Genomic DNA, 14,947 nt, shown 5'->3' with positions numbered 1-14,947 from the left:
TCTATCATAAAAGAAAATGAAAAATGTTACCCTACCTCACTCTGTCTCTGTCTCTCTCTCTCCCCCCCCTCCTCTCCATTCCTCACTCGCTCTATTTTTTCCTTTAAAACACACAGACTCACCAGGATGGTGGTGACTATGTAAGTTCTGTTCTGCAGGCCGTAGGTGTCGTTGCTGCCTCGTGCATTGGCTGCTGTGCTCACGTACTTCTCATCCTCGTTCCAGTAGCCCACCTACAATAAGGAGGACATGTCACTCAAGTGGAACAGCACAGCAGTGCGACTGCACATTATCTACCAGCAAACGGTTTCATGACAAGAGATAGATGTGCACAATAGACAGATAATATTTCTGTTGGATCATTTAGGTCGATGATGCGTAAAATTAAGAGTCAGGACCGCCAATGAGCCACAGGCTTATTTCTGGGCGGGTCCCACAAGATAAGTCTGAATGCCGGTATGTGCTTTAGATAGGGTCCTTAAATTTATGTCCCGGGCTTTACACTCACCTTCTTAGGTCCAGAAGGGGCCAGTTCCATGACACTGACAGTGTAGTTGGTCCTGCGGCCTTTCTCATTGAACTGGATGTGACCGGTCAACCCATCTATTCGAACCTGTAAAGGAGTCACAGACACTGAATCAGTAATTCGCAGGCTCTTTAGGACTGACTTGCCAAGCAGAAGGGTGAATAATGCCTGCCATCTATCATGATGTTCGCACAGGCCATTCCGTGTGTACACTGGTAGCAAGCATTTGCATGTCAAATATTTACATATATTGCGTGTTAAGCATAGCTCATATGTGTTTGCATAGTATTCATTTGTGTGCCTATGGAAGTGAATGACAGACGGTGTATGTGTACAGCGCGCTGTATTTGTCTTGGCTGTGTGATGGAGTTAATTGAGCGAACGCAGCTTCAATCTCCAGCCTATCCCCAGGCAGATGGCTAGATTGACTCTGACCAGGCCTCTGCACAGCCATTCTGCAGACTGAGCCTCAGGCTGCACACATGCACAGACACACACACACACACAGACACACACACACAGCCACACACACAGCCATACCCTATGGCTACGGTATTTCAGGCAAACACAGAAAGTAAGTAGATAACCTAGGAACCCATCTGTCTTTTAATTAACAACTGCATTTGTCTAGCAAGCCCTTTAAAAAAGATGAATTAACAATACCAATATTTTAAAACCTGGATAAAATACTTGAACTTGTCCCTCGGCACACTAGGGTTTTGCATTCAATGTTTAAATAATAAGCACTTGTTTGTGTGTGCGTGTGCACAAGTGTCTGTGTGTGTGTGTGTGCATGTGTGTACATGTACGTTTCCGTATGGATTTGTATGCCTACGAGAGCGCCTTTGTCTGAGATCAAGAGGTCTAGCCGGTCCAGCGTTCCATTTCCATTTCCAAACATTGCATTTCTAAACTCAATTGTTGATGTCATATTCCATGATGATCATGGCTGAGCCTTATTGCCTGCAGGTTTTGTTTACTAGCCGTGATGTCACATTTGATACTGGGGAGCTCTCCTGCGACTTAATGTGAACTTTACACGACAGAATGAGACCTAATTTGTTCAGCCAGCCCCAACTCAGGAGCTGTTAGCCAATGTGCCACTCAAGCATTTGCATGAGTGTGTGCACGGGTCTATGTATGTGTGTGTGTGTATCTGTGTGTGCGGACCTGCTGCAAGGCTCTCTGGATGTCGATGCCCTGTCCCCAGGGAGCTGGCGGGTTGGCAAGGCACTCCCCAGCGTTCCCCCTGCGAGAGATGTCTATCCTCTGTCTCCTTAAATTCTGGAAGGCTGTAGACATGACTTTCACCCCGTCGTATGTCAGAGCGCCTGTGTACTGCAGAGAGAGAACAGCCAATTCAGACAGACACAGGCAAGGTAATAAAACCTGATAAAGGTCTTAGCTGATAAACAAGATAGTGCAGAGACAAGGTAACAATGGAAGAAGGCGCTGTCACTAGTTGCTATGTTGACAGGATTTCTATGAATTCCACGTTCACATTTTGCAGGCCTCTATATTGAGCCAGGATCACAGTTGGAATTAGAAGGCACTCAGAAAGCGCAAACCTCCGCCAATGCTGAACAATTCTACAATTTGCTGATACACCCAAACACATAATTCCTTTCATTTAAATTTTAAGTTCAATTTATTTCTTGTCCCTGCAAACATATCCTTAGGATTTACAACCAAGTCTCCATCTTTGTTAGCTTAATAATTATGGCTAAAAATGATAATCTGGAAAATGACTTTTAGGGGTTCGCACTCAAAAAACAACTGTAGATGCAAAACGCATTCATATAATTTAATGAGGAGCAGAGAATAATAGGTACAACTGTTTCAGCCTGTGGTCTTCATCAGCATACTAGAAAAAAAAAAAGATAATGGCGGAAATCCCAGACCCATATCACCCAAATCGAATCAATTGTTCCTTGGTCCAAGGCCTATCTGTCATCCAACTTTTATGGAAATCTGTTCATAAGCCTTTGAGATATCCTGCTGACAGACTGACAGACAAACAAACTAACAGGGGAGAAAACATAACCTCCTTGGCGGAGGTAATGAATGCTGGCCTGACAACAGAAAATCTGTTGTCAAAGTCTGAATTCTTAACAACTCTCATGAATTTCAGCTGTAATGCCACTATTTTGCAACCATTCCATTTACTATGACACTCGATTTAACAACTGCTAGTATAAATTCCTAACGCTAACCATCATCAATTGGGTTAGATTTGAAACCTTATGTGCAGCACTGCTTTATCACTCCTTGCACGAATGCTTTTTACAACAGAAGGGGAAAAGAAGAGAAAACATCAGAGGAAGGAGGGTCGTACTTTGAGGCCTCTCTTGGGCACTTTGGAATCTTTATTGTCAAACTCCATCCACTGTTGGACAACGCGGCTGACGTTGGGCTCCGAGTTGTTGACCAGCTGGAAGCCGGTGATGTTCGCCCCGCCTTTCCTCAGGTCCGTCAGGTCAATGTCCAGGAAGCCCTGCAACAGGCAGACAGACAGAAAGGTCAGGCAAAGAGATGTGATACTTAAATACGATGATTTCGTTCATGTGCGCAGTGCGTGACATTGTGGTATTACTGCAAGCAAAGCAATGCATCGAGAGGAACTCCTTACTGTGAACTTTGACCTGAATAAAAGACATTAACATTCATGTTCGTTGGTAAAGAATCACATATATTGACAGTAAAAATATGTGTGTGTGTGTGTGTGTTTGTGTGTGTGCATGAAAGGGAGAGAGAGAGAGAGAGAGAGAGAGAGAGAGAGAGAGAGAGAGAGAGAGAGAGAGAGAGAGAGAGAAGAGAGAGAGAGACATTTCAGCATATAAAGGATGAGAGTGTGTTGAATGTAAAGGGCAGCTCTGCAGAGTGCACTACATTGTAGTTCCTAGTTTTAACAGTGGCAGCAATAGCACAAGGGTTAATTGCATAATGAAAATGACAAATCCTTTTCTTTCACGGAGAGAGGTTATCCCATGGAGCAGACTTCATCTCTGTCTTTCCTGAGGGACAAGAGTAGTGAGAAAGAAAATAGAAAACCTGATTTCAGGACAGGTCTGAGGCTAATCTCTGATAGACTTAGTCCTCATAGGCTACTGTTAACAATGGAGGGATCAAAACCTTATAGGCTACGGTGAACAATGGCAGGGATGCCTCTGGAACTGGCAGAGTTGAATGGAGAAAGAAGCGATTTACTGTAATGGTATCTCCTACTTGTATTCCCCCCCCCCTTGACTATTATGAGGAGAAGGGCTGTTTTTTTTAAAGACGGAGAAAGGCAGAGAGTAGGAGAGGCAGTTTCAGTCTCTCAGCAGGGTGCCTGTCAGCATGGAGAGAATTGTTCTCTCGCTCACCAAGCATCCGTCTGACAAACCGCACACCTTTCTGTCTCCCTCCTTTCTTCTCCGCTCTGAGATGATTCATTTCATGTCATCTGAAGCTTCATCTCTATCACGTGCCATATTTATATCTCGCTGCCTCGCTGCCTTGCTGCCTTGCTGCCTCGCTGCCTCTCGGTCTTGTGTCGCTCTCTCTGATTCTCACACCGGTGTCATGTTTGCACGGTTTGCAGCTGCACTATCTGTATATGAAGGTTTGAATTGTAAATGTGTGATTTGGTCAGCTCGCTCCCAGCTTGAAGACAAAGTGGAGACAGATGGGGCAGTGTGGTGACAGATAGAGGCTCGGGCCTCCGATCTCCACCTCCCTCCACCTCCCTCCACCTCCACCCCCCCGTCTCCTCAGCTCCATCTCCCTAATGTACCTGTGTTGCCAAGTGTCCATATTTCTCAGCCGAACAGACAGAGTTGTGTCTTTTTTTCTGCTCCATGTGTCAGTTAATGCAGTGCAGTGAGCTGAACAGGTTACTATAGAAACTAGCCTTTCCTAACACTCGGACATAAGGGGTGGGAAACATCTCATACAGCACTCCTTGCCACATTTAAGTATTTACACACTCTCTCACTCCTTTCTCTCTCTCTCTTTCTCCCTCTAAGTCTCTCTTTCACACACACACACACACACACCCACACACACACACACACTGCTGCAGACAAAGTAAATTAAGTAAATTCCAAAAAGGTGGAAGGACACAGAAAAAGTAATTCTTGCTCAAGCCTTTTAATGGGTCTATTATAAATTACTGTGGCCGCTTTGCGTATCAGCCGTTATTGCTGTCCAAGCCTTATCATTTAAAATTAAATCTGGCAAACTGGCCAGACAAGAGAGATTGAGCCAATCTAAAATCCCAGCAGTGAGAAATCGTTGGAGCCAGCAGCTGCATATTAATGCTGTTATTACTACAGCTTCTGTTGATATCAATTTTCTCTTCATTTGGGTGCATTTAGTGGGCCTGAATAGTGCTGTAGGGGTCTACCCACCATGTGCATGGGGAAAATGGCAGCAGACAAAGAGAGCTAATGCATATAAGCCTGCATACATTGGCTGGCTGACCTTTTCCTGACTACATCACTGGTCTGCACTGCTTTCTATAGCCATGCAATCTCCGACTGTCACAGGTTTTTACTTTCACAGGCGTTCTGTTCTGTTCTGTTCTATTCTGTTCTGTTCTATTCTGTTCTGTTCTGCTCTATTCTGTTCTGTTCTGTTCTGTTCTGTTCAATTCTGCTCTATTCTGTTCTGTTCTGTTCTGTTCTGTTCAATTCTGCTCTATTCTGTTCTGTTCTGTTCAGTTCAATTCTGCTCTATTCTGTTCTGTTCTGTTCTGTTCTGTTCAATTCTGCTCTATTCTGTTCTGTTCTGTTCTGCTCTATTCTGTTCTGTTCTGTTCTGCTCTATTCTGTTCAATTCTGCTCTATTCTGTTCGGTTCTGCGCTGTTCTGTTCTATTCTGTTCTATTTTGATCTGTTCTGTTCTATTCTATTCTATTTTGTTTTGTTCTGTTTTGTTCTGTTCTGTTCTGTTCTGTTCTGCTCTGCTCTGCTCTGTTCTATTCTGTTCTGTTGTGCTCTGTTCTGTTCAGTTCTGTTCTGTTCTGTTCTGTTGTGCTCTGTTCTGTTCAGTTCTGTTCTGTTCTGTTCTGTTCAGTTCTGTTCTGTTCTGTTCTGCTCTGTTCTGTTCAGTTCAGTTCTGTTCTGTTCTGTTCAGTTCTGTTCTGTTCTGTTCTGTTCAGTTCTGTTCTGTTCTGTTCTGTTCAGTTCTGTTCTGTTCAGTTCTGTTCAGTTCTGTTCTGTTCTGTTCAGTTCTGTTCTGTTCTGTTCTGTTCTGTTCAGTTCTGTTCTGTTCTGTTCTGTTCTGTTCTGTTCTGTTCTGTTCTGTTCTGCCTGCAGGTTTGGCAGTGAAAGTACAAATTATGATATAGCTGTAGAGGGAAATGGTACGAGAGGATATAAAAGACATAAAACAAGACAGTTTGAGGCAAAATTATTAGGCGCATGCAAGTCTATTAAACTAGTAATAAAGTATTTAGAGTCTATAGTCCTGCTAAAAGCCTCATTTTTGTAGCACTGTAAAGACAACCACGGATTCTAGACAGTATGCAGACAGGCATATAGAAAATTGTCTCAGTGACAAGGAAATCGATGAATACACACAGTGATATTGATGTTACTTACCAGGTTAGCCAGGATGTAGTGGTAACTCTTTGCATTCTTGCCTTGTTCGACTATCTGGAAAACAAGGACAGAGGGCAGATAGAGAATAAAATGTCTGTGACACAACAGCAGAAGGTTGGTGTGTGTGTGTGTGTGTGTGTGTGTGTGTGTGAGGGAGAAAGCGAGAGGGGAGGGAGTTGACAGTGTCATTTCCCGGCAGTGTACCTAGTACAGTGTACCTGACCTTGCGCAGGACAGACAGTAAGTAGGCTAACAAGACATCAGAGCAAAGGACACTAAATCATAGAATATTTGTTTCACGTTCTTCCCTGTGATCCCACCTCATGAAAAAGGTGACTAACATAGCAAAGATCAGCTTTAATCTCCCTATATAAAAAGCCATCACATCAACAGATTACTCCATATAATAAATGACATCAAAAGCAGTGTGAAGAAAATTACCACTCTGGAGTCTATTACAAAAAGCTATGACTGAAATGGTGCTCTTAAAATCCCTCTCCTCTCCTCTCCTCTCCTCTCCTCTCCTCTCCTCTCCTCTCCTCTCCTCTCCTCTCCTCTCCTCTCCTCTCTTGATCTCCTCTCCTCTCCTCTCCTCTCCTCTCTTGTCCTCCTCTCCTCTCTTGTTCTCCTCTCCTCCCCTCTCTGTCTTGAGTGATGAATGGTGGTACTGTGACAGGGGCTGGTAATCGTGTCTTATCGTCATAAACAACATTTACAGCTAATTACTACTGCCTGCTCTATCTCTGGAACAAAGTGAACTGCCAAGATGTCATAGTATATCGCGTGTGCGTGTCTGTGCGCGTGTGTACGTGCACGCGTGTGTGCATGCATGTGTGCAAAATGATCATCATAGCATACTGGGCAGTCACATAAAATAGGGCAGAGTGGGTAGTACTAATTTAAAAACCATGCACCATCTTATTAATAGCCTAAGCATAGTGGATAAGAAGCTCTTTTCTTTGTCCCTGTTCACACACTGTGCATGACCTCACACATTTTTCACATGTCTTCCTCTTTGTGAGCGCGTTCCTCAGACATCATTTTCCCTTGTGGATAGTTCGGGCATTTTGTGTGTGTGTGCGTGTGTGTGCGCGCCTAATGATGCTGTAGGGCATGACAGACGGTGGCATTTGTTATTAATGGTGACCCCAGCACAAGGCAGGCCCTGCAGCCAGCCTTGGGCAAGGAAAAACTGGAGGGAAGGAGCAGAGACACACACCAACACTGACATCAATACACCCGGCACCGGCTAAAATACACATAACTGTCACAGTGGATCGTCAAATCTCAAATGGAAACGTTTTGGTTTTGAGTTGCATTTTAATTATACATGCAGATTTTAAGAGTCAATTTGAGTTGTGCCCCGGGAGAATGGGTCACTTTTTGTTTCTCTGTGGAAAAACATAGTCTGATAAATAATCCAGAGACATTCTGAGGTATTCTGTCGCAGTGAATGTTCTGCATCTAAAGGGACTACATCAGCATTCAGGGTATACAAAAAGATACCCTTAAGATACTGTCAGTGACATTATCTTAAAAGAATCTGTGTAGTGGTATGAGATGAATGAGATGAACACAGGAGCAAGTTTAGAGGGCAAAAGAGGCGGGGGTGTTGTGTGTGTGTGTGTCTGCCCGCCAAGTGTGTGTATGTGTGTGCGTGTGTATGTGTGTGTCTGGGTCTGGGTGTGTAGGCAGGGAACTGTGGAGGAAGGGAGCAGATGTGGGTGATTGATGGTGGCTGTCTGAATGGAGAACTTCTCAGGCTCAGCTCCTGTAAACTGGTGAGAACTGATGCAATAACCTTAACTGTGGACACCAGGCCATCAATAACGCTCACACCGAGCAGCCGCAGCCTTCACATACAGATGGGGACTGTGTGTGTGTGTATGTGTGTGTGTGTGTGTGTGGGTGTGTGTATTTGCGGGTGTGCGCGCGGTGCATTTGTACGTACGTCATTTACGTGCATGTGAGTGTGCGTTTTACTGGGTTTGTGTGTTTATGTGTGCATGACAGCAGGCATGTGTATGTGCATATTTTTTTTTTTCTTATAAACAATAATGTACCAAAACAGAAAAAAACTCACTGAATAAACATAATTCATACAAGTGACATCTACAAGCAAAATGAAGAAATAAAGCAGATGTCTGGATATTTTCTGTGCATGCACTTGCCTATGCATAAACTGGTTCCAGTGTGTGTGTGTGTGTGTGTGTGTGTGTGTGTCTGTATCATTAATTGCGATGCCAAGATCTTCCTTCCTCCTCCAGCAGTATAGAGGTGAGTAAGTGCTGATCCTGTCACAGCAGAATTGCCTGCTCCAAATGCCAATGCTGTGTTATTTATCTCTCCTGTCCTTGATGCTCCAGGAGACTAAACACCACAGCAGACCACCAACCGGCCTCCACTTTCCATTTATATCTCTCTTTTTCCCTCTTTCTTTCTCCCTCCTTTATTCATCTGATAAGAACCCGTACAGCCTTGTTTTGTGCCGTGCCTTTGCTAGAGAATAAATGTTTTTTTTTTCCTTTAGTTTGTCCGGCCGAGTAATGTATTTCTCTGAAGAAGTCCATTAAGGTCAAAGTACACACCAATTTGAGTGATTTCTTAAAAATTGATGTGTGCGTCTGAAAGATAAATTCACTTACCACTTTTGGAGCAGATAAATAGCACGCTGCATGGCTTTATACATTTTTCAGGCTGCAATCTTTTAGACCAAATGTATGATAGAATGCCACATAAATACATAATCCCATATCATCACAAAACAGAGAAAAGCTTTTTACCTTTTTGAGGATGCCGGTGAGCCTCTCGGTCTCGCAGTCGATGATAATCTGGCCCTCCTTCCTCTTATCCAAGTCCTGGAACACCTTCAGGAAGGAGGCCTCCGTCATGGTCTCCACATTGACCGAGGTCACCAGCCAGTTCCTCTCCGCTGCCGTATCCAGAACCTTCTGCAGCACTGACAGGCCTGGAGGGGAGAGTGGCCGGAGGTCAGGTCAAAGTCTTAGACATTAGGAGCTAAAACTGCGCGACCCAGACGAGCATCTACAGCAGAAGCTCCAAAGAGAAGCTGGGGAGATGAAGATGAATTAAGTTATGAATGACTAGTTGGTATTCATCTACTGAGAGTTATCCATGAGTATATTTTATCAGGCAGCATGCAACATAAACAAATTATGTGCTAGTTAATCTTATAGTGTGTGTAGTTATATTATGTGCTAGAAGATAAATGAATGCAACTCGCAACCAAAACAGAAAGCCTTGCAGAAACCCAAACTGCTTTTGATAAGCATATCCATCAGAATCTCCCCTGGAGCTCCAGTGATAAACACAGTGTAACGAGTGGGACAGTCCATTAACCACAGTGACACGTACAGGTGTGTTGTTCCTGCTCTTACAGCGCCGGGCTAAATAATCACCACTTTCACACTAACAAATAATCAGCCCGTGCACGATAGCAGACGGCACGATCACAACCGGCTTTACATCCTCCAAGCACCAATTACTGACAGCCCCACTCCATTACACTGTCACCAATAGGCTGCTAATGCACTGGAGCATCATGGGGAAAGAGGTGGAGCAGCCAATGGGCTGAGGGCTCGCGCTAAGACAGGAAATAAAAGGTGATTAGAGAACACATTGATCTCGGGTCCTGATTTACAATCTGACTCGCTGTTCTACTGCTTTGCTGCTGGCAGTAGACCAATCAGATTCCACTTGGGTCCGCAGCCACGATTGTTCCATAGAGTAAAAAAAAAACTTTTACCCGCAGCAGATTGGCAGCCGTTACCCAACTGAATTATTGCAATTACACAAATTAGAAATGTAAACTAACACTTGACCTAGCTGTATTTCATTTTGTGCCAGTTAGTTGGCAAACACTGGCAAAGCCACTGTGGACATACTAGACATGACCTGTTTTCCACACTGGGAGACGCTTGTTTACATGTTCAGACACTCAGGCATTTTTTATGTGCAGCTACTGAAAGGTGATGAATGTATCGGCTGAAAGATCTCTGAAATGTCTGTAGAGTGCTTTGTGGCACCTGATAAATACAAAGTGTCAAAAAATACACATCGTTAAAGAATGTGAAAGTGTCTTCCCCACAGAAACAACAACTGCCAAGGCAGTCAGAAACACAGTCACAGCCTCTGACAGATGATTGCTTGGTCTTATTATAGTGTACAGTCAGCTGTTCTCCAGGCAATTCAAGGTGCCTATCTGTCTTTGACACCAGGTCATTAAAGAAATAAAGAGATGGATGGCGTTTCACCTCTATGTATAGCCAAAGTAGATTTCGCCCCACAGAACATGGGACTGCTGTACAAAAATGATGTACAGGGGAGAATATTCAGCAGTAAAATATATACTGATACACATTACTGGAAAGGTACGTGGCAACTTATAGAACCTTTTATGGTGCCTCTTTCCATTCTGTGGTGCTCATGAGTGAATAATTGTAGTCCTTGGTGCTGACAGATTTAATAGGAGCCGTGAAATTGATGATAGACATGGGAACAGAGTGGGCAGTCAATCATGGCCGTGAGTAAGGCCAGTGGGTCCTGGGGAGAATGGACAACTGTCTTTGGGTAGAGCGGAGCGGCTAGTCCTTGTGCCAGTGGGAGGTTTCAGCACCACGGACAGCTCCATGCAATATATTCTGACCCAGCAATTTGGAAAGGAAGGCCGTGGCGTTAAAGTAGTTCCCCTTCGCCTTGCTTTCCCGTCATTCCTCCTTGCTTAATGTCCTTACTTGCTTCCTCACTTCCCTATTTGCTTATTTATATGTTCATTTGGATCCCCATTCCTCAAGGGGTGCATATAAAAAACATGAAAATCACACATGAAATAGCAGAAAATTACATACGTACATACAGTACATACATTCCTACATACAAGATTATACTAAATTAAAACAAAGATAAAAAAACAACAATACAAAACACAGTCAAACAAAAAAGTCAAACAAAAAAAAAAAATAGCAAAGTCATATTACATACCTATACAAAACACATTTCAGATTATGTTTTTGTCCTTTCTGTAGTTTGACTTTATAAACTAGGCTCCAAGATATATATATATATATATATATATATATATATATATATATATGTATACAGTATATATATATTTTTTTCTAAGTTGTTTTCTGAAGCATTTTTGTTGTTGTTTTTGCTGTGGTGACATGTGATGGAAGGGAGTTCCATGTGAACATTACTCTATTCATAACCCTTCTTTTCATGTCGATGCTCTTTGCTTTGGGTATTACAAAAACGTCCATTTGTCACATGTCAGGTTAAAGAAATATGAATGCTATTGCTGAATATAAGTTGCTCCTACAGATGGTTGGTAATTGTGACTCACAGATGTTCCCGGGGAATGTAATGAAAGAGGCAGTAAGTGTATCCTCCGGCATCAGCCAAGACAGGCTAATATGCAAACAACTTTCATTAGCTTGCTTGCTGCCATTTAAGGCCAGACGTGCAGCTCTATTTTGTATCAATTTCCGTCTTTTCAGATCTTGTTTTTGCTGCATTTGATCATACAGCTGGGCAGTGGTCAAGATGGGTTAAAAGTAGTGCTTGAATCACATTAATAATAGTTGTCCTAGATGTTAAGAATTCTCTACATCAATGAGAGAATTTCAATGTGGCTGGAGCATGTTTACGTGTTACTCCTTCCTATTTTCGTTCCTTCCTTTCTCTCTTGCTTCTCTCTCTCATTCCTCCACTTTGAAGCTATTTTTTCCTCACTTTTCTGTTTATTGTAAAATAAATGAACATTGTACACTGCACAGTGAATATTTCCTTGCTTTTTAAAATGTAGCCAGCAGACTGATGCACCCCTATAAATCAGAGCCAGCCTGACAGGGCGGCACAGAGGCCTAGCCAAGGTAAAAATGGTCCTCCAAAGGCATCCTGGAAGAGAATAATATCATAATGGAATCTGGCTGTCATAAGCGCCCCTCCGGCCAGAGGCAATACATGCAGAGCTGGGCACCAGGCAATTGAGAATAGAGAAAATAACACTTTGAGAAACCATTTCCTGAATATTGTTTATGATAGGTTTAATGGGCTATCAAATTTGTTTTCCCCTTCTCGAGCTTTTGAAAATAAAATGAGAGGCACTTTACGTTAACGGCTCCTGCGCAGTGGCACAGCAAGACAGATGTTAATTGGGAAAAACTCATTATTAAAGTTCCTGAGATAGCAGGAAAATGATCAAATCCACCTGCATGCGGTATATCACCAAGTCCTTTCTCAGTCCAAATAATGCACTCAAAATATTGATAGAAAGAAGTCAAAAATGTCAAATATAATTCTTCTTTAAGGCTTAAAATAACCCAGTAGGAAGCGTAGCTGCAGAGTAGTATCCAGGCAACAGAGGACTGCTGATATGGATTCCAACAGGCTCCATCCCACCACTCAATCACAAGAGGGTAAATGACCCTGCACACATACACACACAACACACACACACAACCCCATAGCTTCTGACTGGCTGATGAAGGGATCATGGCAGATAAAAACATCAATGGGACATGTGTAGCGCTATGGCCATCATACATCAGTAGGGCCAGAGAGCCCACTGTGAAATCTCCACTGTCACAGCTCCATGGTGCGCTCCCGCAGAGTGACAGGGGAAAGAGGCCGGCGTCTGTCTTTTAAAGCTGACTTAAGCTTGCTGCTTTCTCTCGCACTAGTAAAAACACAGGCAGATAAAGTTGCAGAAAGCCACACACATCTGTGAACACAGGCACACAAGTGAGGGAGCGTGCATATGTACACAAGTTTGCGTGTGTACAAAGCACACAGGACATACATGCATGCGCGCACACACACACAAGACACACTCTTCATGGTCATGCTCCGACGCACACAACACCTGGGACAGATGGCATGGCATTATGGGAAGGGTATAGCTGATTGGCTGGAGAGGAGTGGGAGGAGAGGGGAGCAGGAGGGGGAGAGGGGGGGACGTACAGCACACCTGGTGCTGACAGGTGTGTTGTTTTCTTTCAGCTTGCTTCTGCCAGAGTGTTATAAAGATGCTTTAATTGTATGCTAAAGTACGTTTTCTTTTTTTTGTTCCACTGACAAAGGAACCCTTTCGCTCAACACTGGTTACTTGGACTGCCGAGGACAGCTCACTGAATGGCTTAATCTTTCTTTCCCATTGTGTGATTTATCTGCTGGCCAGCGCCAGGTCAATATTTCTTTCTGTGTCCTCTGCCTGTACAAAAACGGCGGACTAGAATAAATGCTCTGATGGCTGCTCATTGCTACACAATGGCTACATTTGACCCCATTGCTGTCGCCATGGCAATATGAGGATGACTAACGGTAGTTGGTGTAACAACTGGTACTGCCTCTGACTGTGTATGGAGCAGAATTGCACTCCTCATGCGCATTAGAAAATTCCCATGGTAACACCGAAAATGTTGGTATTGAAAGATGCATAAGGATCATATTGCATTGAAGATAAGTGCTATATCTGTTTACAATAAATGATCAATTCAATCAATCAACACTGTTGCAGCAGTAGATATACCATCTATTTGAAACATCTTGGAGGTCACACACATTTGTAAGTGAGACCTCATACACTTTGTGGTTTAACTGTAAATGTCATAGAGCTCTCAGCAACATCTTATAGTACTGATGTGGCAATGCTTACAGGAGATTGGTGAATCACAGATAAAGCGCAGAGTTCATTAAAGCAAGTGCATGAAAATGAAACATGTGAGGTACCAGGTCGAAGGCTAAGCTGTTAGGTGCCTACCTGAGTCGGAGCTGTACATGTAGACGAACTTGGTCCATCCATAGTGGTCGATCACTCCCACCAGAGCGTCCTGGAGCTCAGGCCTCAGCTGGATCACAAACTGGTTGGCTGTCTCGATGGGGAAGGACGGCGTGACGAAGCAGACATGCAGCGCTCCGCAGAAGGACATGAGCATGTTGACCGTCTTCCTGTCATACAGGCCGATGATGGCGTACACACCTTTGGAGAACTGGGAGCAGACTGCCGGGGAGATAGAGAGGAGGAGGAAGGGAGAGGAGAGAAAACAGGGAGGAAGGACATGGACAACGTTAGGCTTTAAACTTTCCTGGTTCGAGGATCATGAGACATTTGCATAATTCAGGAGAACTCCTGCACAGCCGAAAGTGAAGAAGACAGTGTGTGGGAGTTTTCTTCGTGTTTTGTTTCAGTGTCTTCCTCTTGCGCCTGTCACCGAGAATACTGAGGTGTGCAAAAGCTCCACTGTTTTGCATTTTTGCATTGAAACTATCTTTGATAGAAAAAAAAGAGGAAAAGTGCTTTTCGTTATTGCTGATGTGTCAAAATGTGGAACATAATCAACTGACATTTCAATTGGAGGTATATCCATCAGACATACATGCATGCTATCAAACTACACAAAAAACCTTGATCATTATACATTGCATATGAATTTTCCTTTGAGAAAGGGAGTGTTTCATTTGCCTTTATGCCTTTTCTGTAGAGCGTTAGCATGTGCATGTAAAGCTGGCCTGTCTATCCATCTGTCTTGCCGGTCTGTCCGTCTGCCTTTGGTGAAAGGTGGAGGAGGTGGAGGCAGATTAGGAGTGGAGAGGTTAATCAATGCATCCCCAGGGTTCCATTGACATTTCACTGGCAGCAGGAGGCTGTTTCCATCTCTCATTTGGTTTCTCTTTCTCCCTCTCTCTCTTTCTCTCTCTCCCTCTCTCATTGTCTGCCTATCCCTTTGACTTCTTTCACATGCTCTATTTTCTGATAACACCTAATTTCTCTCCCCAGTATTCTATTCTAAAGGTATGTCCTCTTCATGCCTTC

The 14,947-nt window shown here is 43.6% G+C and overlaps 1 protein-coding gene across 5 annotated transcripts in view; it reads right to left on the bottom strand.

The window, feature by feature from the left end:
- gria1a (glutamate receptor, ionotropic, AMPA 1a) overlaps positions 1 to 14,947 on the bottom strand; it is a 57,235-nt gene that overhangs the window by 28,433 nt on the left and 13,855 nt on the right. For 3 of the 5 annotated variants that reach the window (XM_071903643.2, XM_071903653.2, XM_071903663.2), the window contains exons 3-9: positions 13,895 to 14,134; positions 8,895 to 9,079; positions 6,112 to 6,165; positions 2,862 to 3,020; positions 1,697 to 1,864; positions 509 to 613; positions 123 to 233 (exon numbers count right to left, since the gene is read on the bottom strand). In XM_071903643.2, the coding sequence (XP_071759744.1) occupies positions 123 to 233; positions 509 to 613; positions 1,697 to 1,864; positions 2,862 to 3,020; positions 6,112 to 6,165; positions 8,895 to 9,079; positions 13,895 to 14,134 (1,022 nt within the window). The remainder of the gene's footprint in view (positions 1 to 122; positions 234 to 508; positions 614 to 1,696; positions 1,865 to 2,861; positions 3,021 to 6,111; positions 6,166 to 8,894; positions 9,080 to 13,894; positions 14,135 to 14,947) is intronic. The other 2 variants (XM_071903670.2, XM_071903677.2) reach the window with 2 other exon arrangements.

This window comes from Centroberyx gerrardi, chromosome 16 (assembly GCF_048128805.1).
Source record: "Centroberyx gerrardi isolate f3 chromosome 16, fCenGer3.hap1.cur.20231027, whole genome shotgun sequence".
NCBI classification, from domain to species: domain Eukaryota; kingdom Metazoa; phylum Chordata; class Actinopteri; order Beryciformes; family Berycidae; genus Centroberyx; species Centroberyx gerrardi.
The sequence above is the reverse complement of the archived record's forward strand: the minus strand, read 5'-3'. Positions and strand labels throughout refer to the sequence as shown.